Source organism: Taudactylus pleione, unplaced genomic scaffold (assembly GCF_031769625.1).
Source record: "Taudactylus pleione unplaced genomic scaffold, aTauple2 ptg000996l, whole genome shotgun sequence".
NCBI lineage: Eukaryota > Metazoa > Chordata > Amphibia > Anura > Myobatrachidae > Taudactylus > Taudactylus pleione.
In genome coordinates, this window is record NW_028285397.1 from 262,047 (window position 1) to 290,000 (window position 27,954).

A 27,954-nucleotide genomic window follows, 5' to 3' on the forward strand; every position below is an offset into this window, starting at 1 on the left:
ATTCAAATTGCTTCCAACACGAGCCCCAATATATTTGTCACATGCATTTTCCAAGTCTATCAGTTTATATGATTCTCCATAACAACCGCTGGGATACTACTTCATGGATTTACTGCCCTTTCCTCCTAATGTCACCTATGTCTTCCTCCCTCCAATATCACAGTGTGTCTCCTTGTTCTGGAATCTCTCTTATTACAGAGATCTGCCTTCCTGACCACTATTATTGCTTCTCTATCATTTTCCCTCCATCCCGTCTCTTCTCTAGATCTCTATGTCTTTCCTGCTATGTACTATGATGCATAACTTGCACCAATTCATTGGCGCTCTATAAATATTTAAATTTCTGTAAATTTGAATATGAGATCTCTATTACTGTACTCTATGCCCAGAGTGAGTCCTTTCCCGTGACCTATAGGGCGGCAATACAACCTCGGTTTTCCTGCCACTAATATCTATTTACTTGTGTCCTACTAGCTTATACGGGTGGTGACCACACTGATCCCTTCCATTCATATCCTCTGGTTCTAGAACTCCAAGGTCCCATCTCTTTGTTGTTGTCATTGCACCAAGATGATTTACTCTGTATTGCTAGCTGTATACTAACCACACATGTAGTCACACACTACATACACAGGTCTAGACCAGCTTGTAGCCAATCACAGCATTAGAGCATTCACAGGTCGAGAGTAACCTGCAGCCAATCACAGCATTAGATCGTTTACAGGTCTAGACCAACCTGTAGCCAATGAGAGCATTCGAACATCCACAGGACTAGGCCAACTTACAGGCTATCAAAAAATCTAAAAATCCACAAGACTAGACCAATTTGCAGCCAATCGGAGCATTAGAATACTGACAGGTCTAGACCAATCTGTAGCCAATCCGAACATTAGAACATCCACAAGGCTAGACCTTGTAGCCAATCAGAGCATTCGAACATTCCATGGGATAGACCAATTTGCAGCAAATCAGAGCATTAGAATACTGACAGGTCAAGACCAACCTGTAGTCAATCTGAGAAGTAAAGATTCCACAGGGCTAGACCTTGTTGCCAATCAGAGCATTAGAACATCCACAGGGCTAGACCAACATTTAGCCAATTAGAGCATTAAAACATCCACAGGGCTAGACCAACTTGCAGCCAATCAGAGCATTAGAACACCCACAGGGCTAGACCATCTTGTAGCCAATCAGAGCATTAGAATAGTCACATAACTAGAACAACCAGTAGCCAATCAGAGCATTAGAACATTCTTAGGACTAGACCACTTTGTAGCCAATCAGAGCATTAGAACATTGAAAGGACTAGACCAACTTGCAGACAATCAGAGCATTAAAACATCCACAGGTCTTGACCACCCTGTAGCCAATCAGAGCATTAGAACATCCACAGGGCTAGACCAACCTGTAGCCAATCAGAGCATTAGAACATCCACAGGGCTAGACCAACATGTAGCCAATCAGATAATTAGAACATCCATATGGCTAGATCAACCTGTAGCCAATCAGATCATTAGAATATCCATAGGGCTAGACCAACCTGTAGCCAATCAGAGCATTAGAATATCCACAGAGCTAGACCAACCTGTAGCCATTCAGAGCATTAGAATATCTGAAGGGCTAGACTAACCTGTACCAATCAGAGCATTAGAACAGTCACAAAACTAGAACAACCAGTAGCCAATCAGAGCATTAGAACATTCACAGGACTAGACCACCCTGTAGTCAATCAGAGCATTAGAATACTCACAGGACCTGACCAATCGGTAGCCAATCAGAGCATTAGAACAGTCACAAAACTAGAACAACCAGTAGCCAATCAGAGCATTAGAACATTCACAGGACTAGACCACCCTGTAGCCAATCAGAGCATTAGAATACTCACAGGACCTGACCCAATCGGTAGCCAATCAGAGCATTAGAACAGTCACAAAACTAGAACAACCAGTAGCCAATCAGAGCATTAGAACATTCATAGGACTAGACCACCCTGTACCCAATCAGAGCATTAGAATACTCACAGGACCTGACCAATTGGTAGCCAATCAGAGCATTAATAATAATAATAATAATAATTTATTTACAGCAGAAATAGTTGTGTCGCTATGTAATGCTTCCATCTAACGCTGCCCTAGGTGGCTACGCAGGGGTTCCTTACAGGTCTATTTGTAGAGAGTACACAGATTCCCATATTCATCCTTCACTATTCACCTTATACTCATTTTATTCATTCTTTTCTGGAAACCTCTCCGGCCTTACAGCCGACAGCAGCGCAAGGCTACACAGGGTGTCGGCACACATAGACTGACAGAAACAGCAGATAAATCTAGGATTACCATTGTAAGGAATACAGGCCTGTACTGGGGAATGCTGATTCTGTAACTGTTACACAGAGGACGGCCTAGTGTTAATAGCATCCAATGCATCTTGTATTATCAACCAAAATCCTCAGGGGCACTTAATGAGTGTAAGATATTGGGGTGGGGGAGGGACGGTGTGAGCGCAGTCTTACAGTAAATATATATTGGAGAGCTCCGCTTTGGCAAGGGATGACATGTTGTCTCCACAGTATGTATGTACATAGAGCTTAGCGTAGCCTACACGCAGTGCTACACATGCTATATGGCAAAGGATTCGCAGGAGAAGAGAGTGCGTGTGCTACAGTGCAATATTATAATACATCATCTGCACCAGAGCAGGCGTCTCATAACCAAAGCTGGGACCTAGTGCCTGAGCCAGTAACATACTAATCCTCCGGTAAAGGCGGAATGATCCCTAACTAACATTGAGACCTACTGTACAGTATATGGAAATATACTAGGTGCTGATGACAATGATAGAAAATCAAGATAACACGACTTTGTGCAATACGTTCCCCATCACTGGAAGGAAGTGACAGGACATTTAGCCTAAATGCCTGATAGGATCAATATCTCAGAGTTACACACACAGCAAAATAATATACGGAGAATATATATACTAGAAATAGGGAGAACGCATAATAGTATGGACAGAAGGGGAGTGGGGTTATATTGGGGGCACTCAGGTTAGTATAGACAGAAGGGGAGTGGGGTTATATTGGGGCACTCAGGTTAGTATGGACAGAAGGGGAGTGGGGTTATATTGGGGGCACTCAGGTTAGTATAGACAGAAGGGGAGTGGGGTTATATTGGGGCACTCAGGTTAGTATGGACAGAAGGGGAGTGGGGGTTATATTGGGGGCACTCAGGTTAGTATAGACAGAAGGGGAGTGGGGTTATATTGGGGCACTCAGGTTAGTATGGGCAGAAGGGGAGTGGGGTTATATTGGGGGCACTCAGGTTAGTATGGATAGAAGGGGAGTGGGGGGTTATATTGGGGGCACTCAGGTTACTATGGACAGAAGGGGAGTGGGGGGTTATATTGGGGGCACTCAAGTTAGTATGGACAGAAGGAGAGTGGGGTTAGATTGGGGGCACTCAGGATAGTATAGACAGAAGGGGAGTGGGGTTATATTGGGGGCACTGAGGTTAGTATAGACAGAAGGGGAGTGGGGGTTATATTGGGAGCACTCAGGTTAGTATAGACAGAAGGGGAGTGGGGTTATATTGGGAGCACTCAGGATAGTATAGACAGAAGGGGAGTGGGTTTATATTGGGGGTACTCAGGTTAGTATAGACAGAAGGGGAGTGGGGTTATATTGGGGACACTCAGGTTAGTATAGACAGAAGGGGAGTGGGGGTTATATTGGGGGCACTCAGGATAGTAAAGACAGAAGGGGAGTGGGTTTATATTGGGGGCACTTAGGTTAGTATAGACAGAAGGGGAGTGGGGTTATATTGGGGCACTCAGGTTAGTATGGACAGAAGGGGAGTAGGGGTTATATTGGGGGCACTCAGCTAAGTATGGATAGAAGGGGAGTGGGGTTATATTGGGGGCACTCAGGTTAGTATAGACAGAAGGGGAGTGGTGTTATATTGGGGCACTCAGGTTAGTATAGACTGAAGGGGAGTGGGGGTTATATTGCAGGCACTCAGGTTAGTATGGACAGAAGGGGAGTGGTGTTATATTGGGGCACTCAGGTTAGTATGGACAGAAGGGGAGTGGGGTTATATTGGGGCACTCAGGTTAGTATGGACAGAAGGGGAGTGTGGGCTATATTGGGAGCACTCCGGTTAGTTTAGACAGAAGGGGAGTGGTGTTATATTGGGGCACTCAGGTTATTATAGACAGAAGGGGAGTGGGTTTATATTTTTTGGGTACTCAGGTTAGTATAGACAGAAGGGGAGTGGGGTTATATTGCAGGCACTCAGGTTAGTATAGACAGAAGGGGAGTGGGGTTATATTGCAGGCACTCAGCTTAGTATAGACAGAAGGGGAGTGGGGTTATATTGGGGCACTCAGGTTAGTATGGACAGAAGGGGAGTGGGGGTTATATTGCGGCACTCACGTTAGTATAGACAGAAGGGGAGTGGGGTTATATTGCAGGCACTCAGGTTAGTATAGACAGAAGGGGAGTGGGGGTTATATTGCAGGCACTCAGGTTAGTATAGACAGAAGGGAAGTGGAGGTTATATTGGGGGTACTCAGGTTAGTATGGACAGAAGTGGAGTGGGGTTATATTGGGGGCACTCAGGTTAGTATAGACAGAAGGGAAGTGGAGGTTATATTGGGGGTACTCAGGTTAGTATGGACAGAAGGGGAGTGGGGTTATATTGGGGGCACTCAGGATAGTATAGACAAGGGGAGTGGGGTTATATTGGGGGCACTCAGGTTAGTATGGACAGAAAGGAGTGGGGTTATATTGGGGGCACTCAGGTTAGAATGGACAGAAGGGGAGTGGGGGTTATATTGGGGGTACTCAGGTTAGTATGGACAGAAGGGGAGTGGGGTTATATTGGGAGAACTCAGGTTAGTATAGACAGAAGGGGAGTGGGGTTATATTGGGGGCACTCAGGTTAGTATGGACAGAAGAGAAGTGGAGGGTTATATTGGGGGAACTCAGGTTAGTATGGACAGAAGGGGAGTGGGGTTATATTAGGAGAACTCAGGTTAGTATGGACAGAAGGGGAGTGGGAGTTATATTGGGGGCACTCAGGATAGTATAGACAGAAGGGGAGTGGGGTTATTTTGGGGCACTCAGGTTAGTATGGAGAGAAGGGGAGTGGGGGTTATATTGGGGCACTCAGGTTAGCATAGACAGAAGGGGAGTGGAGGTTATATTGCAGGCACTCAGGTTATTATAGACAGAAGGGGAGTGGGGTTATATTGGGGTCACTCAGGTTAGTATGGACAGCAGGGGAGTGGGGGTTATATTGGGGGCACTCAGGTTAGTATAGACAGAAGGGGAGTGGGGATATATATTGGGGCACTCAGGTTAGTATGGACAGAAGGGGAGTGGGGGTTATTTTGGGGCACTCAGGTTTGAATGGACAGAAGGGGAGTGGGGGTTATATTGCAGGCACTCAGGTTAGTATAGACAGAAGAGAAGTGGAGGTTATATTGGGGGTACTCAGGTTAGTATGGACAGGAGGGGAGTGGGGTTATATAAGGGTGAATAGTGTGGGCTTGGGGTGCATAGTATGGGCTTGGGGTGCATAGTGTGAGCTTGGGGTGAATAGTGTAGGCTTGGGGTGCATAGTGTGGGCTTGGGGTGAATAATGTGGACATGGTTGGAATAGTGTGGGCCTGGGGTGAATAGTGCGGGCTTGGGGTGCATAGCGTGGGCTTGGGGTGAATAGTGTGGGCTTGAGGTGCATAGTACGGGCTTGGAGTGCATAGCGTGGGTTTGGGGTGAATAGTGTGGGCTTGGGGTGAATAATGTGGGCTTGGGGTGAATAGTGTGGACATGGTTGGAATAGTGTGGGCTTGGGGTGCATCATATGGGCTTGGGGTGAATAGCGTGGGCTTGGGGTGCATCGTGTGGGCTTGGGGTGAATAGCGTGGGCTTGGGGTGCATCGTGTGGGCTTGAGGTGAATAGTATGTGGACGGCACAAATAGTGTGGGCTTGGGGTGCATAGCGTTGGTTTGGGGTTCATAGCATGGGCTTGGGATGCATAGTGCAGGTTTGGGGTGAATAGTCTAGACTTGGGTTGAACCTTCAAAAGAGATGAGGCTAAACCCATTTGGTTTTGCTGCCATTCAGGAAATACTTATGTTGCTGTCATGTCCCCAGCACCACTACCTACCACTGTGCCACCTCTACAGCTGTCTCTCCCCACACACGGCTTATTATAGTGACAGATGTTCTTATTTTCCTGCGCTGGCTCATTTTATCACCGATTTTATAGCAAAACCAAATTAACATTCAACTATCTCCTCACCCCTTAATTCCGATGTGTCACAACAGAGCCACAAATTGCTATCTCCAGTCTATGAGATCCTGTGCTAATTGCAGATCCAGCCTGGCTTGGTGTTTATTAGCAGGCTGTATGAACAAGGAGCCCCCCTCCCCTCCAGGCGTCCCCCAGAGCCAGGCTCTGCGCTGACATTAATGACCACTTCTTCTTGGGGCGTCGGTTCTATGTCCCTGACACATTTCAGGAGCTCTCACGGGCTGGACAGCTCCCCGGCAGAGTGCGCCCTGGCCATCCTTTAGGGCTCCATCACCCAACTCAGCCATCAGTCCATAGGACCCCAGCGCACTGAGACTTGGGAGGGGGGTGCACTGATTAATCAGTCAGCCCATCCTGCCTGTGAATTAGCTTCCTCCATGACCAGCAACCTAGTGCTTGAGATTTCTGTGTCTACAGGCAAAAGGAGGGGGAGGGAGGACGCATTAACTCTTCCCTGCCCCAGTGCACTTACTCCCTGGCATTTGGAAGAGGAAATCACTGCTCCACGGTTTGAGTTGGTGGGGGGTTGCTGTGTAAGGGGTACATGAATTTCCCTTTTGATTTTTGGATTTTTTCTGGAGGAGGGGGGGGCGGAGGTTCTGCAGAGAGTGCCTGGAGAAGAATATTTTGCTTATTCCAGGGGTTGTTAGATTAGGTGGAGTCCCCAGTTCATTGGCTGCCGCTTATCACATGCCTTGCCTCTTATAGGGGGCTGAGGTTCACAAACTGCTTTACTGTGTTCATCTGGTAACTAAGTGTCTGTGCAGGGACCAGCTCCTCTCCCTGCGCTGGAAGCAATCGTTGGAGCAGGGAGGGCATTCCCACTGGGCAGGGGCGCAGCAGCCGGCACATGAGCCAGGCAGGGAGCTGGCAAGGGCACTCTCCAGCCGCAGACTCTTCCCCTCCTGCAGCTGTGATTTCTCTGTGAGGCTGAGTGAGAGGAGAAGCGCTGCTCTGCTCCAGGAGCCCAGCTGGGAGTGCGGTGTCTGCCCAGCACAGGTCACCCCTCATGCCAGGAGGCACAGTGTGAGGGGAGAGGGGGCTGTGCATGGGGATGTGTCTGCACCCCCCAACCTTGGCTGCCAGTTTGGATTTTGACGCTCTCCCCTGTGATTTCCTAGAATGGCCCGGTTTGGAGATGACCTGCCCACCCGCTATGGGACGGGGGTGCCAGGGGGAGCTGGCAGAGGGAGCAGCCGGCAAGGTGGACCCCAGCCCGGACAGAGGATGTACAAGCAGTCCATGGCACAGCGGGCGAGGACCATGGCTCTGTATAACCCCATCCCCGTCAAACAGAACTGCTTCACCGTCAACAGATCCCTCTTCATCTTCAGTGAGGACAATATCATCCGAAAATATGCCAAAAGGATCACTGAGTGGCCATATCCTTTACCCATGGGGTAACAGGGTGTCTATGGGCGAGTGTGGGGGGCTAGCCAATTCCTAACTGCATGGGTCTCACGACACGGGTGGGAGGTGGGGGGCAATGGGGCATGTATGGTACCTGGCTGGTCTGTATGCCGGTGTCAGGGTGATCGATGCCTAGTGACCCCTGACTGTGCCCACTGTCAGGCATTAGGGAGGAAGAGGGTGAGTCTGTATAGCAGGATGAATGGGGCATGGTATGGGAGAGCTAAGGGGCTGGTGGTCCAGCTGCAGGTGCCGGAGCCTTTGGGTGTGTGTTGGTTGCTGTGCTGGGATTGATTCCTTAGTAGGAGCCGCCAGGGCCTCCTGGCAGAAACCTAGCAACCCCTCTGCCACCATCATCTGCTCTACACCCCCTCTCTGTAATGCATGAACAGGCCATTCCCAGCTACCACTAGTCATCCCTCTATGGAATGGCCAGGTACAAGCCATTCCCAGCTACCACTAGTCATCCCTCTAAGGAATGGCCAGGTACAGGCCATTCCCAGCTACCACTAGTCATCCCTCTATGGAATGGCCAGGTACAGGCCATTCCCAGCTACCACTAGTCATCCCTCTATGGAATGGCAAGGTACAGGCCATTAGGTGTGTGCCAGCCAGGTAACCAGGAAACCCTGGCCTGGGGAGTGCCAGCTCTGTGACACAGAGGGGGGAGGGGGTAAGTCATTAGGTGACTGTGATAATGAGAGTGTTTCACCTGACACTGAGGCCTAAACTCCCCAACACTGACCCCCTCAGGCCTTATTCTTTATTAGTGTATGTTTTTGTGTTGTGTGTATGGTGTAGGTGTGTGTACATGTGTTTGTTGTGTGTGTGTGTATATTGGTTGTCTGTATAGCATGTTGTGTTTGTGTCAATATTTGGTGTATGTGTACAAGTCTGTTGTGTGTGTAGTATATGATATGTGAAAATGTATAGTATGGTGTGTGGCATATTGTGTGTGTGTGTGTGTGTGTGTGTATGTGATGTGTTGTGTGTGTAGAATGTGGATGTAGTATGACATTTGTGTATGTGTGTTGTGTATTGTGTGTTTATCATTGTTGTGTATGTGGTATGTCTGAATGTCTGTGTGTAGTATTTTGTGTGTATGGTGTCTGGTGTGTGAATCTCTGTAGTATTGCGTGTGTTGTATATTGTGTGTGTGTAGTCTGTGTGTGAAGTATGTTTAGTGCATGTATGTTGTGTGTGTAGTTTATTGTGTGTTTTTGTCTGTTTGTAGTATGTGTATAGTTTGTTGAGTGTGTGTAGTATATACACTACATGTGTATGTCTTGTTTGTTTTGTGTGTAGTATATGGTATGTGCATGTCTGAGTGTGTGGCAAGTGGTTTGTGTTTTGTGTCTGTATGTGTAGTATATGCTGTTTTATGTTTTGTATTGTATATTGTGTAGTATGTGGTGTGTATTATATGTGTACATATGCCTTTTTTTTGTGTGTAGCATGTACTGTGTGTTATGTGTGCAGTAAGTGGTACTGTGTGTGTAGTATATTGTGTTGTTGTGTGCTTTAAATGGTACATGTGTGTCTAGTATGGTGTGTTGTGTGTGTAGCATGTGCTGTATGTTTTGTGTGCAGTGAGTGGCACTGTGTGTGTAGTATGTGCTGTATTTTATGTGTACAGTATGTGGCACAGTGTGTGTGTACTATGTGGCGTGTTATATGTGCAGTATACGGCAGTGTGTGTGTAGTTTCTGCTGTGTTATATGTGTACAGTATGTGGCACAGTGTGTGTGTAGTATGTACTGTCTATAGTATATAGCACAGTGTGTGTGTATCGTATGTGCTGTGTATAGTATGTGGCACATTGTGTATATAGTATGTGGTGTAATGTGTGTATAGTATTTGTTGTGTATAGTATGCAGCACAGTGTGTGTGTTTGTGTAGTATGCGGCACAGTGTGTGTAGTTTTTGTTGTGTGTCTGTGTGTAGTATATGTTGTGTATACTATGTAGCAAAGTTTGTGTGTGTTTATAGTATGTGTTGTGAATAGTATGTGGTACAGTGTGCGTGTGTAGTTTGTTATGTGTATAGTATGTGACCCAGTGTGTGTGTGTGTGTAGTATGTAGCTTAGTGTGTGTGTAGTTTGTGTTGTGTGCAGTATGTGGCACAGTGTGTGTGTAATTTGTGTTATGTATGTAACAGTGTGTGTAGTATGTGGCACTGTGTGGGTGTGTAAGTGACACAATGTGTGTAGTATGTGGCAGTGTGTGTGTAGTATGTGTTGTGTACAGTATGTGGCACAGTGTGTGTGTGTATGTGAATTATGAGGGAGTGTATGTATTGTGTATTAGGTCGCAGTGTGTGTGTGTGTGTGTAGATTGTGTTGTGTATAATATGTGGCACTGTGTGTGTGTATGTGGTACAGTGTGTGTGTAATTTGTGTATGTGACAGTGTGTGTAGTATGTGGCACTGTGTGTGTGTAAGTGACACAGTGTGTGTGTAGTATGTATTGTGTATAGTGTGTGTGTGTGTGTGTGAGAATTATGAGGCAGTGTATTTGTATTACGGGGCAGTGTGTGTGTAGATTGTGTTGTGTATAGTGTGTGTGTGATAAGGCAGTGTGTACTGTATGTGTAATGTTGGGATTGGGTGGTGCCCGGTGTGTAGCGCTCCCTGATGCTGCTGCCCCTGGTGCTGAACACGCTCCCCGTGCTCCCAGCATTATGTGCAGGCACCACAGCCCCAGTGATACAATGTATCCAGCACCAGTCACCGTGCAGCGGGGGTTACTGTATGGGGCATGTAATAGGGGTTTGCACCAACAACACATTATACAGATTATTATACACAGCTCCTGAACCAACAATTTTACGTACTTTTTTTTAGATTTTATAAGATGCTGTTATACAGTATATACCAATGTAATATTATATAAGATGCGATTATGCAGTATACACCTATGTAATATATGGGATGGATGCTGTTATACAGTATACACCTATGTAATATTGTATGAGATGGTACAGTATACACCTATTTGATGCTGTTATACAGTATACACCTTTGTAATATTATATGAGATTCTGTTATACAGTATACACCTATGTAATATTACATGAGATGATATTATATGGTATACACACCAATATCATATTATATAAAATACTATTACATAGTATACACCAATGTCATATTATATGAGATGCTATTATTAAGATTATAGAAATACTATTATATACACCAATGTAAGATTATAGGAGACGCTATTATATACACCAATGAAAGATTATAGGAGATGCTATTATATACACCAATGTAAGATTATAGGAGATGCTATTATATACACCAATGTAAGATTATAGGAGATGCTATTATATACACCAATGTAAGATTATAGGAGATGCTATTATATACACCAATGTAAGATTATAGGAGATGCTATTATATACACCAATGTAAGATTATAGGAGACGCTATTATATACACCAATGTAAGATTATAGGAGATGCTATTATATACACCAATGTAAGATTATAGGAGATGCTATTATATACACCAATGTAAGAATATAGGAGATGCTATTATATACACCAATGTAAGATTATAGGAGACGCTATTATATACACCAATGTAAGATTATAGGAGACGCTATTATATACACCAATGTAAGATTATAGGAGATACTATTATATACACCAATGTAAGATTATAGGAGACGCTATTATATACACCAATGTAAGATTATAGGAGACGCTATTATATACACCAATGTAAGATTATAGGAGACGCTATTATATACAGTAATGTAAGATTATAGGAGACGCTATTATATACACCAATGTAAGATTATAGGAGATGCTATTATATACACCAATGTAAGATTATAGGAGACGCTATTATATACATCAATGTAAGATTATAGGAGATGCTATTATATACACCAATGTAAGATTATAGGAGATGCTATTATATACACCAATGTAAGGTTATAGGAGATGCTATTATATACACTAATGTAAGATTATAGGAGATGCTATTATATACACCAATGTAAGGTTATAGGAGATGCTATTATATACACCAATGTAAGATTATAGGAGATGCTATTATATACACCAATGTAAGGTTATAGGAGATGCTATTATATACACCAATGTAAGATTATAGGAGATGCTATTATATACACCAATGTAAGATTATAGGAGATACTATTATATACACCAATGTAAGATTATAGGAGACGCTATTATATACACCAATGTAAGATTATAGGAGATGCTATTATATACACCAATGTAAGATTATAGGAGACGCTATTATATACACCAATGTAAGATTATAGGAGACGCTATTATATACACCAATGTAAGATTATAGGAGATGCTATTATATACACCAATGTAAGATTATAGGAGATGCTATTATATACACCAATGTAAGATTATAGGAGATGCTATTATATACACCAATGTAAGATTATAGGAGACGCTATTATATACACCAATGTAAGATTATAGGAGATGCTATTATATACACCAATGTAAGATTATAGGAGATGCTATTATATACACCAATGTAAGATTATAGGAGATGCTATTATATACACCAATGTAAGATTATAGGAGATGCTATTATATACACCAATGTAAGATTATAGGAGATACTATTATATACACCAATGTAAGATTATAGGAGATGCTATTATATACACCAATGTAAGATTATAGGAGATGCTATTATATACACCAATGTAAGATTATAGGAGACGCTATTATATACACCAATGTAAGATTATAGGAGATGCTATTATATACACCAATGTAAGATTATAGGAGATGCTATTATATACACCAATGTAAGATTATAGGAGACGCTATTATATACACCAATGTAAGATTATAGGAGACGCTATTATATACACCAATGTAAGATTATAGGAGACGCTATTATATACACCAATGTAAGGTTATAGGAGATGCTATTATATACAGTAATGTAAGATTATAGGAGACGCTATTATATACACCAATGTAAGATTATAGGAGACGCTATTATATACACCAATGTAAGATTATAGGAGACGCTATTATATACACCAATGTAAGATTATAGGAGACGCTATTATATACACCAATGTAAGATTATAGGAGACGCTATTATATACACCAATGTAAGGTTATAGGAGATGCTATTATATACAGTAATGTAAGATTATAGGAGACGCTATTATATACACCAATGTAAGATTATAGGAGATACTATTATATACACCAATGTAAGATTATAGGAGATGCTATTATATACACCAATGTAAGATTATAGGAGATGCTATTATATACACCAATGTAAGATTGTAGGAGACGCTCTTATATACACCAATATAAGATTATAGGAGATGCTATTATATACACCAATGTAAGATTATAGGAGATGCTATTATATACACCAATTTAAGATTATAGGAGACGCTCTTATATACACCAATGTAAGATTATAGGAGATGCTATTATATACACCAATGTAAGATTATAGGAGATGCTATTATATACAGTAATGTAAGATTATAGGAGACGCTCTTATATACACCAATGTAAGATTATAGGAGACGCTCTTATATACACCAATGTAAGATTATAGGATATCCTATTATATACACCAATGTAAGATTATAGGAGATGCTATTATATACACCAATGTAGATTATAGGAGATGCTATTATATACACCAATGTAAGATTATAGGAGATGCTATAATATACATCAATGTAAGATTATAGGAGATGCTATTATATACACCAATGTAAGATTATAGGAGATGCTATTATATACACCAATGTAAGATTATAGGAGATGCTATTATATACACCAATGTAAGATTATAGGAGATGCTATTATATACACCAATGTAAGATTATAGGAGATGCTATTATATACAGTAATGTAAGATTATAGGAGACGCTCTTATATACACCAATGTAAGATTATAGGAGACGCTCTTATATACACCAATGTAAGATTATAGGAGACGCTATTATATACACCAATGTAAGATTATAGGAGATGCTATTGTATACACCAATGTAAGATTATAGGAGATGCTATTATATACACCAATGTAAGATTATAGGAGATGCTATTATATACACCAATGTAAGATTATAGGAGATGCTATTATATACAGTAATGTAAGATTATAGGAGACGCTCTTATATACACCAATGTAAGATTATAGGAGACGCTCTTATATACACCAATGTAAGATTATAGGAGACGCTCTTATATACACCAATGTAAGATTATAGGAGACGCTATTATATACACCAGTGTAAGATTATAGGATATCCTATTATATACACCAATGTAAGATTATAGGAGACGCTCTTATATACACCAATGTAGATTATAGGAGATGCTATTATATACACCAATGTAAGATTATAGGAGATGCTATTATATACATCAATGTAAGATTATAGGAGATGCTATTATATACACCAATGTAAGATTATAGGAGACGCTATTATATACACCAATGTAAGATTATAGGAGATGCTATTATATACACCAATGTAAGATTATAGGAGATGCTATTATATACACCAATGTAAGATTATAGGAGACGCTATTATATACACCAATGTAAGATTATAGGAGACGCTATTATATACACCAATGTAGATTATAGGAGATGCTATTGTATACACCAATGTAAGATTATAGGAGATGCTATTATATACACCAATGTAAGATTATAGGAGACGCTATTATATACACCAATGTAAGATTATAGGAGATGCTATTATATACACCAATGTAAGATTATAGGAGATGCTATTATATACACCAATGTAAGATTATAGGAGATGCTATTATATACACCAATGTAAGATTATAGGAGACGCTATTATATACACCAATGTAAGATTATAGGAGATGCTATTATATACACCAATGTAAGATTATAGGAGATGCTATTATATACACCAATGTAAGATTATAGGAGATGCTATTATATACACCAATGTAAGATTATAGGAGATACTATTATATACACCAATGTAAGATTATAGGAGATGTTATTATATACACCAATGTAAGATTATAGGAGACGCTCTTATATACACTAATATAAGATTATAGGAGACGCTATTATATACACCAATGTAAGATTATAGGAGACGCTATTATATACACCAATGTAAGATTATAGGAGATACTATTATATACACCAATGTAAGATTATAGGAGATGCTATTATATACACCAATGTAAGATTATAGGAGATGCTATTATATACAGTAATGTAAGATTATAGGAGACGCTATTATATACACCAATGTAAGAGTATAGGAGACACTAATATATACACTAATGTAAGATTATAGGAGATACTATTATATACACCAATGTAAGATTATAGGAGATACTATTATATACACCAATGTAAGATTATAGGAGACGCTATTATATACACCAATGTAAGGTTATAGGAGATGCTATTATATACACCAATGTAAGATTATAGGAGACGCTATTATATACACCAATGTAAGATTATAGGAGATACTATTATATACACCAATGTAAGATTATAGGAGATACTATTATATACACCAATGTAAGATTATAGGAGATGCTATTATATACACCAATGTAAGATTATAGGAGATGCTATTATATACACCAATGTAAGATTATAGGAGATGCTATTATATACAGTAATGTAAGATTATAGGAGATGCTATTATATACACCAATGTAAGATTATAGGAGATGCTATTATATACACCAATGTAAGATTATAGGAGATGCTATTATATACACCAATGTAAGATTATAGGAGATACTATTATATACACTAATGTAAGATTATAGGAGATACTATTATATACACTAATGTAAGATTATAGGAGATGCTATTATATACACCAATGTAAGATTATAGGAGATGCTATTATATACACTAATGTAAGATTATAGGAGATACTATTATATACACCAATGTAAGATTATAGGAGATGCTATTATATACACCAATGTAAGATTATAGGAGATACTATTATATACACTAATGTAAGATTATAGGAGATGCTATTATATACACCAATGTAAGATTATAGGAGATGCTATTATATACACCAATGTAAGATTATAGGAGACGCTATAATATACAGTAATGTAAGATTATAGGAGACGCTATTATATACACTAATGTAAGATTATAGGAGATGCTATTATATACACCAATGTAAGATTATAGGAGATGCTATTATATACACCAATGTAAGATTATAGGAGATGCTATTATATACAGTAATGTAAGATTATAGGAGACGCTATTATATACACCAATGTAAGATTATAGGAGATGCTATTATACACACCAATGTAAGATTATAGGAGATGCTATTATATACACCAATGTAAGATTATAGGAGACGCTATTATATACACCAATGTAAGAGTATAGGAGACACTAATATATACACTAATGTAAGATTATAGGAGATACTATTATATACACCAATGTAAGATTATAGGAGATACTATTATATACACCAATGTAAGATTATAGGAGATGCTATTATATACACCAATGTAAGATTATAGGAGATGCTATTATATACAGTAATGTAAGATTATAGGAGATGCTATTATATACACCAATGTAAGATTATAGGAGATGCTATTATATACACCAATGTAAGATTATAGGAGATGCTATTATATACACCAATGTAAGATTATAGGAGATGCTATTATATACACTAATGTAAGATTATAGGAGATACTATTATATACACCAATGTAAGATTATAGGAGACGCTATTATATACACCAATGTAAGATTATAAGAGACGCTATTATATACACCAGTGAAAGATTATATAAGTTTTGAATCTGCACCATTGCGCTCACTCACACAGGTGACACAGTTGCAGCATTTGGTGTTGTCACATGTAGCAGAAGTTGTGTTTATTCTTTACATAAAAAACTTTTCTCAGCTCCTCAACCAATTTTTATTGTTTCTTTCTACATTTCCCATCACAACACAACAAATGTAACAGAATGACATTCTCACCATAATCCTTTCACGCATAATAAATTCTACATTTTATTTTACTAATAATATTACTATGACAAAGTTCTTATTTGGAAATTCATATACAGGGGCGAAAGTTTAAATTAAATTGTCATCAGAATATAGATGGTTTATTATCCTCCAAACTGCGCAGTTACAATCAGTAAAACATAGAACTTTCAATCTGTTTGTCTAGAATATTATAATTTAATTAGAAAATAAAGGATTACATACACACATACATATAAACACACACACACACACACACACACACACATTACGTACATACACGTTATATCTATAGGTCTCAAACATTAGAACAGAATGCTAAATATAGTCATAACTTTATAAGTTTGTTTATTTAAGTGTGTTTCATTGTTCACATGTTTGTCAGTAAGCATTGTAATAATATACAGTACATTGGCTATAGTTTGCCTCTACTTATTTTGCATTAAAAAAAGCACTATTGGCCTTGTTGGGTTTTCTAATCAACTAAAAAAGTTTATGTGGTCACTCGTGGTGACATTTGCGCCATCTCAGGGTCTAATGACTGTGTGATCTCTTTGTACAATACAATTAGGTGTTACTTCCCTGACATTAATTTCCTTAACCCTACTTACTCCGTTTGAATATATGATTTTAGCCACCATCATTGCCAACTGCATTGTCTTGGCTCTGGAACAGCACTTGCCGGAACATGACAAAACAGATATGTCCGAGAGGCTGGTAAGTAAGAGGCTCACTAGCCACCTTCTTCTCTGTGTAAGTAACTGTTGGTGATGAGGTTCTCTTCTCAATAGCCACCTTCTTCTCTGTGTAAGTCACTGTTGGTGATGAGGTTCTCTTCTCAATAGCCGCCTTCTTCCCTGTGTAAGTCACTGTTGGTGATGAGGTTCTTTGCTCACTAGCCGCCTTCTTCCCTGTGTAAGACACTGTTGGTGATGAGGTTCTCTTCTCAATAGCCGCCTTCTTCTCTGTGTAAGTCACTGTTGGTGATGAGGTTCTCTTCTCAATAGCCGCCTTCTTCCCTGTGTAAGTCACTGTTGGTGATGAGGTTCTTTGCTCACTGGCTGCCTTCTTCCCTGTGTAGACACTGTTGATGATGAGGTTCCCTGCTCAATAGCCGCCTTTTTCCCTGTGTAAGTAACTGTTGGTGATGAGGTTCTCTGCTCAATAGCCGCCTTCTTCCTTGTGTAAGTCACTGTTGGTGATGAGGTTCTCTGCTCACTAGCCGCCTTCTTCCCTGTGTAAGTAACTGTTGGTGATGAGGTTCTCTGCTCAATAGCCGCCTTTTTCCCTGTGTAAGTAACTGTTGGTGATGAGGTTCTCTGCTCACTAGCCGCCTTCTTCCCTGTGTAAGTAACTGTTGGTGATGAGGTTCTGTGCTCTCTGGCCGCCTTCTTCCCTGTGTAAGACACTGTTGGTGATGAGGTTCTCTGCTCACTAGGCGCCTTCTTCCCTGTGTAGACACTATTGGTGATGAGGTTCTCTGCTCACTGGCTGCCTTCTCCCCTGTGTAAGTCACTGTTGGTGATGAGGTTCTCTGCTCACTAGGCACCTTCTCCCCTGTGTAGACACTATTGGTGATGAGGTTCTCTGCTCACTAGCTGCCTTCTCCCCTGTGTAAGTCACTGTTGGTGATGAGGTTCCCTGCTCACTAGGCACCTTCTCCCCTGTGTAGACACTATTGGTGATGAGGTTCTCTGCTCACTAGCCGCCTTCTTCCCTGTGTAAGTAACTGTTGGTGATGAGGTTCTGTGCTCACTAGCCGCCTTCTTCCCTGTGTAAGTAACTGTTGGTGATGAGGTTCTCTGCTCAATAGCCGCCTTTTTCCCTGTGTAAGTAACTGTTGGTGATGAGGTTCTCTGCTCACTAGCCGCCTTCTTCCCTGTGTAAGTAACTGTTGGTGATGAGGTTCTGTGCTCTCTGGCCGCCTTCTTCCCTGTGTAAGACACTGTTGGTGATGAGGTTCTCTGCTCACTAGGCGCCTTCTTCCCTGTGTAGACACTATTGGTGATGAGGTTCTCTGCTCACTGGCTGCCTTCTCCCCTGTGTAAGTCACTGTTGGTGATGAGGTTCTCTGCTCACTAGGCGCCTTCTCCCCTGTGTAGACACTATTGGTAATGAGGTTCTCTGCTCACTAGCTGCCTTCTTCCCTGTGTAAGTCACTGTTGGTGATGAAGTTCCCTGCTCACTAGCCGCCTTCTTCCCTGTGTAAGTCACTGTTGGTGATGAGGTTCTCTACTCACTAGCCACCTTCTTCCCTATGTAAGACACTGTTGGTAATGAGGTTCTCTGCTCACTAGGCGCCTTCTTCCCTGTGTAAGTCACTGTTGGTGATGAGGTTCTCTACTCACTAGCCACCTTCTTCCCTATGTAAGACACTGTTGGTGATGAGGTTCTCTGCTCACTAGGCGCCTTCTTCCCTGTGTAAGTCACTGTTGGTGATGAGGTTCTTTGCTCACTGGCTGCCTTCTTCCTTGTGTAAGTCACTGTTGGTGATGAGGTTCTCTGCTCACTAGCCGCCTTCTTCCCTGTGTAAGTAACTGTTGGTGATGAGGTTCTCTGCTCAATAGCCGCCTTTTTCCCTGTGTAAGTAACTGTTGGTGATGAGGTTCTCTGCTCACTAGCCGCCTTCTTCCCTGTGTAAGTAACTGTTGGTGATGAGGTTCTGTGCTCTCTGGCCGCCTTCTTCCCTGTGTAAGACACTGTTGGTGATGAGGTTCTCTGCTCACTAGGCGCCTTCTTCCCTGTGTAGACACTATTGGTGATGAGGTTCTCTGCTCACTGGCTGCCTTCTCCCCTGTGTAAGTCACTGTTGGTGATGAGGTTCTCTGCTCACTAGGCGCCTTCTCCCCTGTGTAGACACTATTGGTAATGAGGTTCTCTGCTCACTAGCTGCCTTCTTCCCTGTGTAAGTCACTGTTGGTGATGAAGTTCCCTGCTCACTAGCCGCCTTCTTCCCTGTGTAAGTCACTGTTGGTGATGAGGTTCTCTACTCACTAGCCACCTTCTTCCCTATGTAAGACACTGTTGGTAATGAGGTTCTCTGCTCACTAGGCGCCTTCTTCCCTGTGTAAGTCACTGTTGGTGATGAGGTTCTCTACTCACTAGCCACCTTCTTCCCTATGTAAGACACTGTTGGTGATGAGGTTCTCTGCTCACTAGGCGCCTTCTTCCCTGTGTAAGTCACTGTTGGTGATGAGGTTCTTTGCTCACTGGCTGCCTTCTTCCTTGTGTAAGTCACTGTTGGTGATGAGGTTCTCTGCTCACTAGCCGCCTTCTTCCCTGTGTAAGTAACTGTTGGTGATGAGGTTCTCTGCTCAATAGCCGCCTTTTTCCCTGTGTAAGTAACTGTTGGTGATGAGGTTCTCTGCTCACTAGCCGCCTTCTTCCCTGTGTAAGTAACTGTTGGTGATGAGGTTCTGTGCTCTCTGGCCGCCTTCTTCCCTGTGTAAGACACTGTTGGTGATGAGGTTCTCTGCTCACTAGGCGCCTTCTTCCCTGTGTAGACACTATTGGTGATGAGGTTCTCTGCTCACTGGCTGCCTTCTCCCCTGTGTAAGTCACTGTTGGTGATGAGGTTCTCTGCTCACTAGGCACCTTCTCCCCTGTGTAGACACTATTGGTGATGAGGTTCTCTGCTCACTAGCTGCCTTCTTCCCTGTGTAAGTAACTGTTGGTGATGAGGTTCTCTGCTCAATAGCCGCCTTTTTCCCTGTGTAAGTAACTGTTGGTGATGTAGTTCTCTGCTCACTGGCTGCCTTCTCCCCTGTGTAAGTCACTGTTGGTGATGAGGTTCTCTGCTCACTAGGCGCCTTCTCCCCTGTGTAGACACTATTGGTGATGAGGTTCTCTGCTCACTAGCCGCCTTCTTCTCTGTGTAAGTAACTGTTGGTGATGAGGTTCTGTGCTCACTAGCCGCCTTCTTCCCTGTGTAAGTAACTGTTGGTGATGAGGTTCTCTGCTCAATAGCCGCCTTTTTCCCTGTGTAAGTAACTGTTGGTGATGAGGTTCTCTGCTCACTAGCCGCCTTCTTCCCTGTGTAAGTAACTGTTGGTGATGAGGTTCTGTGCTCTCTGGCCGCCTTCTTCCCTGTGTAAGACACTGTTGGTGATGAGGTTCTCTGCTCACTAGGCGCCTTCTTCCCTGTGTAGACACTATTGGTGATGAGGTTCTCTGCTCACTGGCTGCCTTCTCCCCTGTGTAAGTCACTGTTGGTGATGAGGTTCTCTGCTCACTAGGCGCCTTCTCCCCTGTGTAGACACTATTGGTAATGAGGTTCTCTGCTCACTAGCTGCCTTCTTCCCTGTGTAAGTCACTGTTGGTGATGAAGTTCCCTGCTCACTAGCCGCCTTCTTCCCTGTGTAAGTCACTGTTGGTGATGAGGTTCTCTACTCACTAGCCACCTTCTTCCCTATGTAAGACACTGTTGGTGATGAGGTTCTCTGCTCACTAGGCGCCTTCTTCCCTGTGTAGACACTGTTGGTGATGAGGTTCTCTGCTCACTGGCTGCCTTCTTCCCTGTGTAAGACACTGTTGGTGATGAGGTTCTCTGCTCTCTAGCCGCCTTCTTCTCTGTGTAAGACACTGTTGGTGATGAGGGTCTCTGCTCACTGGCCGCCTTCTTCCCTGTGTAAGTCACTGTTGGTGATGAGGTTCTCTGCTCTCTAGCCGCCTTCTTTTCTGTGTAAGACACTGTTGGTGATGAGGTTCTCTGCTCTCTGGCCACCTTCTTCATTGTGTAAGTCACTGTTGATGATGAGGTTCTCTGCTCACTTGCCGCCTTCTTCCCTGTTTAAGTCACTGTTGGTGATGAGGTTCTCTGCTCACTAGCCGCCTTCTTCCCTATGTAAGTCACTGTTGGTGATGAGGTTCTCTGCTCACTAGCCACCTTCTTCCCTATGTAAGACACTGTTGGTGATGAGGTTCTCTGCTCACTAGCCGCCTTCTTCCCTGTGTAAGACACTGTTGGTGATGATGTTCTTTGCTCTCTGGCCGCCTTCTTCCCTGTGTAAGTCACTGTTGGTGATGAGGTTCCCTGCTCACTGGCCGCCTTCTTCCCTGTGTAAGTCACTGTTGGTGATGAGGTTCTCTGCTCACTAGCCGCCTTCTTCCCTGTGTATGACACTGGTGGTGATGATGTTCTCTGCTCTCTGGCCGCCTTCTTCACTGTGTAAGTCACTGTTGGTGATGAGGTTCTGTGCTCTCTAGCTGCCTTCTTCTCTGTGTAAGTAACTGTTGGTGATGATGTTCTCTGCTCTCTGGCCACCTTCTTCCCTGTGTAAGACACTGTTGGTGATGATGTTCTCTGCTCTTTGGCAGCCTTCTTCCCTGTGTAAGTCACTGTTGGTGATGAGGTTCTCTGCTCACTAGCCGTCTTCTTCTCTGTGTAAGTCACTGTTGGTGATGAGGTTCCGTGCTCTCTGGCCACCTTCTTCCCTTTGTAAGTCACTGTTGGTGATGAGGTTCTCTGCTCACTAGCCGCCTTCTTCCCTGTGTAAGACACTGTTGGTGATGAGGTTCTCTGTTCTCTAGCCGCCTTCTTCCCTCTGTAGGACAATGTTGGTGATGAGGTTCTCTGCTCTCTAGCCGCCTTCTTCTCTGTGTAAGACACTGTTGGTGATGAGGTTCTGTGCTCTCTGGCCGCCGTCTTCCCTGTGTAAGTCACTGTTGGTGATGAGGTTCTTTACTCACTAGCCGCCTTCTTCCCTGTGTAAGTCACTGTTGGTGCTGAGGTTCTTTGCTCACTAGCCGCCTTCTGTGTAAATCACTGTTGGTGATGAAGTTCTTTGCTCAATAGCCGACTTCTTCTCTGTGTAAGTCACTGTTGGTGATGAGGTTCTCTACTCACTAGCCGCCTTCTTCCCTGTGTAAGTCACTGTTGGTGATGCGGTTCTCTGCTTACTAGCCGCCTTCTTCCCTGTGTAAGTCACTGTTGGTGATGAGGTTCTCTGCTCACTAGGCGCCTTCTTCCCTGTGTAAGTCACTGTTGGTGATGAGGTTCTCTACTCACTAGCCACCTTCTTCCCTGTGTAAGTAACTGTTGGTGATGAGGTTCTCTGCTCACTAGCCGCCTTCTTCTCTGTGTAAGTCACTGTTGGTGATGAGGTTCTCTGCTCACATGCCACCTTCTTCCCTGTGTAAGTCACTGTTGGTGATGAGGTTCCCTGCTCACTGGCCGCCTTCTTCTCTGTGTAAGTCACTGTTGGTGATTAGGTTCTCTGCTCACTAGGCGCCTTCTTCCCTGTGTAAGACACTGTTGGTGATGAGGTTCTCTGCTCACTAGCTGCCTTCTTCCCTGTGTAAGACACTGTTGGTGATGAGGTTCTCTGCTCACTAGCTGCCTTCTTCCCTGTGTAAGACACTGTTGGTGATGAGGTTCTCTGCTCACTAGCTGCCTTCTTCACCGTGTAAGACACTGTTGGTGATGAGGTTCCCTGCTCACTGGCCGCCTTCTTCCCTGTGTAAGACACTGTTGGTGATGAGGTTCCCTGCTCACTGGCCGCCTTCTTCCCTGTGTAAGTCACTGTTGGTGATGAGGTTCTCTACTCACTAGCCACCTTCTTCCCTGTGTAAGTCACTGTTGGTGATGAGGTTCTCTGCTCACTAGCCGCCTTCTTCCTTGTGTAAGACACTGTTGGTGATGAGGTTCTCTGCTCTCTAGCCGCCTTCTTTTCTATGTAAGTCACTGTTGGTGATGAGGTTCTCTGCTCACTAGCCGCCTTCTTCTCTGTGTAAGTCACTGTTGGTGATGAGGTTCTCTGCTCACATGCCACCTTCTTCCCTGTGTAAGTCACTGTTGGTGATGAGGTTCCCTGCTCACTGGCCGCCTTCTTCTCTGTGTAAGTCACTGTTGGTGATTAGGTTCTCTGCTCACTAGGCGCCTTCTTCCCTGTGTAAGTCACTGTTGGTGCTGAGGTTCTCTGCTCACTGGCCACCTTCTTCTCTGTGTAAGTCACTCTTAGTTCTCTACGCAGCATAAAGGGACAGCACCGGATTTAGGACCTTATTCAGAGTTGGGAATAGAGTAAGAAAGATTAACTTTGCCTTTTGGTAACACCATGCTACACTGCAGGGGGGCAAATATAAAATGTGCAGAGAGAGCTAGATTTGGGAGGGGTCCATAATGAAATCTAAATTGCAGTGTAAGAACAAACCTGTCCAGCATTTGTGGGATACATGCAAAAGCAGCCAGTATTTACCCCACATCAGTGGTGTTTTAAGAGAGGAGAGAGCCCGTGTGCAGACTCAATGCGGGCCCCTCCTCTCTGCGGCGTTCCCGCGGTGCAGTAACTCAGAGCCAGAATCTACTGCGCATGTGTGGGTCTCCGGAAAAAGGCTACCCGCGCCGATTTCCTGGGGATAGCAGTACTGCGCATGCGCTAGTCACCGGGAAAATGGCCACTGCCATTTTCCCAGCCATTTTGCTGCTATGCAACACCAGCTTGGCGATCCAGAGCAGCACTATGAACAGGTAAGTATAAGACTATGGTTGCAGGGTGCACGGTGTGGGCCCCCCAGGACCCAGGGGCCCGTGTGCACCGCACACCCCTGCACCCATTATAGAAACGCCCCTGCCGCACATGCAAAAATATGTATGTATTCTCACCCATTACATTACTACACAGTTTGTCCAGGTGCACAGTTACTTGTTCTATCTTACTCTATTCCCAACTCTACATCAGGCCCTTAATCTGGCTTCAGAATAAATACAGAATGTATCAACCTCTTATATGGTTTGAATGTCCAGTCTATTTGTAATTGCTGTATCTGCCAATATCGGCTGACTGTATAATAGCCATATCTTAGCTAAGGCGCAGTTATCATGGACGCAGGTAACAGAGTACAGTAGCTACAATGTAATCACCTACTTATCCCCCTTGAAAGCAGCACACACAGAGACAGCCACAGTAATAAGGAGGAATATCCATACATTGCCAGCGTTGACATTGGGCTTTTTTTATTCATATTTTAGCAGTTCTACGTAGAAAATGTACTATCAATATATTATTAGGATATATGAGATGAAAAGGACCTTATCTTTTACTGTTTTATATGCTGTATACTATGCATCAAGCTTGTAATGTATCCTAGAAATGATGTATTTACTATTTAGTCATGTTTGTATGCCAGTGGCACACTATGCAAATGAGAATGAAGAACTAGATCCAGCCGCAATTCTGGTTATGTATAAGAAAATCCAGCCTTTGTCACTGTACACTTGGAGTTCCACTTAAAACTTTAGTCTCTACAGATTTTAGTGCAAGTGCATTGTTTTGACTACCCCATACAGCAAGGCTAGGCAATCTGTGGTTCTCCGGATAGGGTGGAACTACATGCCCCAGCATGGGAACTGTAATCCAGCCACCTCTGACACACAGCCTATTGTAGCAGAATCACATAGCTCATAACTAAAACAATTTTATTTTTATTTTCCCCAGGAAACACAACAATCTTGTGGCGATATTCTCAGCTCTTTTTTTTTTACCTGGGTTTTATTGGGTCTTGTAAAATGTCAGAGTAATGTTGTGTGAGAGGGTTACATTGTAAGGGGCAAGATAGAGATCACCAGCCAGCTATGGATTGTGGGGAATGTAGACTGGCAGCCAATCAGATGTTAGCTTTTATTTGTCTACCTTGCATTGGAGTGATGTAGGCCGGTATTGAATTGGTTGCTATGGGTTACAGCACAACAGTCTTTGTGCACAGGTCTTGCTATTAAGTGAGCCTTTAAAGTTAACCTAAAAAAAAAAACCAGAACAATACTTCTTTTAAAATTATCAGGCTCAGATGTCCCTATTCATACATATGTGATTTATGGGTATTCTGTACTTACATCTATACATTTTGCAATATCTATTTTGTACACAGAGCAGAGTCTATTCTTTCAGTGAGAACTTGACTTCTATAGAGTTGCATGAACTTGTATCTATCTAAGTGCGTTTGACACCACAATCTTTTGGCATCAATGTAATGGTACCCTCTCGTCATTATACCTGCTCCTCCTACTATATAACTCTCAGTATGTGGCTTCCTGCTGCCTCCATTCCCCTCCTCACATCTTGTCACTGCCCCTGTCACATGCAGCTCTGTCCTCACTAACACATCACTCATCTCCTGATATACTCTGTGCTGCTGGGGACCCTACTCCTCCCACTATATAACTCTCAGGCTGACATTCTGCTGCCTCCATTCCCCTCCTCACATCATGTCACTGCCCCTGTCACATGCAGCACTGTCCTCACCAACACATCACTCATCTCCTGATATACTCTGTGCTGCTGGGGACCAAGCTCCTCCCACTATATAACTCTCAGGCTGACATTCTGCTGCCTCCATTCCCCTCCTCACATCATGTCACTGCCTCTGTCACATGCAGCCCTGTCTTCACTAACATATCACTCATCTCCTGATATACTCTGTGCTGCTGGGGACCCTGCTCCTCCCACTATATAACTCTCAGTCTGTGGCTTCCTGCTGCTTCCATTCCTCTCCTCACATCATGTCACTGCCCCTGTCACATGCAGCCCTGTCCTCACTAACACATCACTCATCTCCTGATATACTCTGTGCTGCTGGGGACCCTGCTCCTTCCACTATATACCTCTCAGTCTGTGGCCTCCTGCTGCCTTTATTCCATTCCTCACATCATGTCACTGCCCCTGTCACATGCAGCCCTGTCCTCACTAACACATCACTCATCTCCTGATATACTCTGTGCTGCTGGGGACCCTGCTCCTTCCACTATATAACTCTCAGTCTGTGGCTTCCTGCTGCCTTTATTCCCCTCCTCACATCATGTCACTGCCCCTGTCATATGCAGCCCTGTCCTCACTGACACATCCCTCATCTCCTGATATACTCTGTGCTGCTGGGGACCCTGCTCCTCCCACTATATAACTCTCAGTCTGTGACTTCCTGCTGCCCCCATTCCCCTCCTCACATCATGTCACTGCCCCTGTCACATGCAGCCCTGTCCTCACTAACACATCACTCATCTCCTGATATACTCTGTGCTGCTGGGGACCCTGCTCCTCCCACTATATACCTCTCAGTATGTGACTTCCTGCTGCCTCTATTCCCCTCCTCACATCATGTCACTGCCCCTGTCACATGCAGCCCTGTCCTCACTAACACATCCCTCATCTCCTGATATACTCTGTGCTGCTGGGGACCCTGCTCCTCCCACTATATACCTCTCAGTCTGTGACTTCCTGCTGCCTCTATTCCCCTCCTCACATCATGTCACTGCCCCTGTCACATGCAGCCATGTCCTCACTAACACATCCCTCATCTCCTGATATACTCTGTGCTGCTGGGGACCCTGCTCCTCCCACTATATAACTCTCAGTCTGTGACTTCCTGCTGCCCCCATTCCCCTCCTCACATCATGTCACTGCCCCTGTCACATGCAGCCCTGTCCTCACTAACACATCACTCATCTCCTGATATACTCTGTGCTGCTGGGGACCCTGCTCCTTCCACTATATACCTCTCAGTCTGTGGCCTCCTGCTGCCTTTATTCCATTCCTCACATCATGTCACTGCCCCTGTCACATGCAGCCCTGTCCTCACTAACACATCACTCATCTCCTGATATACTCTGTGCTGCTGGGGACCCTGCTCCTTCCACTATATAACTCTCAGTCTGTGGCTTCCTGCTGCCTTTATTCCCCTCCTCACATCATGTCACTGCCCCTGTCACATGCAGCCCTGTCCTCACTGACACATCCCTCATCTCCTGATATACTCTGTGCTGCTGGGGACCCTGCTCCTCCCACTATATAACTCTCAGTCTGTGACTTCCTGCTGCCCCCATTCCCCTCCTCACATCATGTCACTGCCCCTGTCACATGCAGCCCTGTCCTCACTAACACATCACTCATCTCCTGATATACTCTGTGCTGCTGGGGACCCTGCTCCTCCCACTATATACCTCTCAGTATGTGACTTCCTGCTGCCTCTATTCCCCTCCTCACATCATGTCACTGCCCCTGTCACATGCAGCCCTGTCCTCACTAACACATCCCTCATCTCCTGATATACTCTGTGCTGCTGGGGACCCTGCTCCTCCCACTATATACCTCTCAGTCTGTGACTTCCTGCTGCCTCTATTCCCCTCCTCACATCATGTCACTGCCCCTGTCACATGCAGCCATGTCCTCACTAACACATCCCTCATCTCCTG

At 43.6% G+C, this 27,954-nt stretch overlaps 1 protein-coding gene across 1 annotated transcript in view; it reads left to right on the forward strand.

Moving 5' to 3' along the window:
* CACNA1B (calcium voltage-gated channel subunit alpha1 B) overlaps positions 1–27,954 on the forward strand; it is a 364,867-nt gene that overhangs the window by 25,449 nt on the left and 311,464 nt on the right. Inside the window, exons 2-3 of the mRNA XM_088460941.1 lie at positions 7,437–7,697; positions 17,384–17,489. Coding sequence (XP_088317067.1) covers positions 7,437–7,697; positions 17,384–17,489 — 367 coding nt within the window. The remainder of the gene's footprint in view (positions 1–7,436; positions 7,698–17,383; positions 17,490–27,954) is intronic.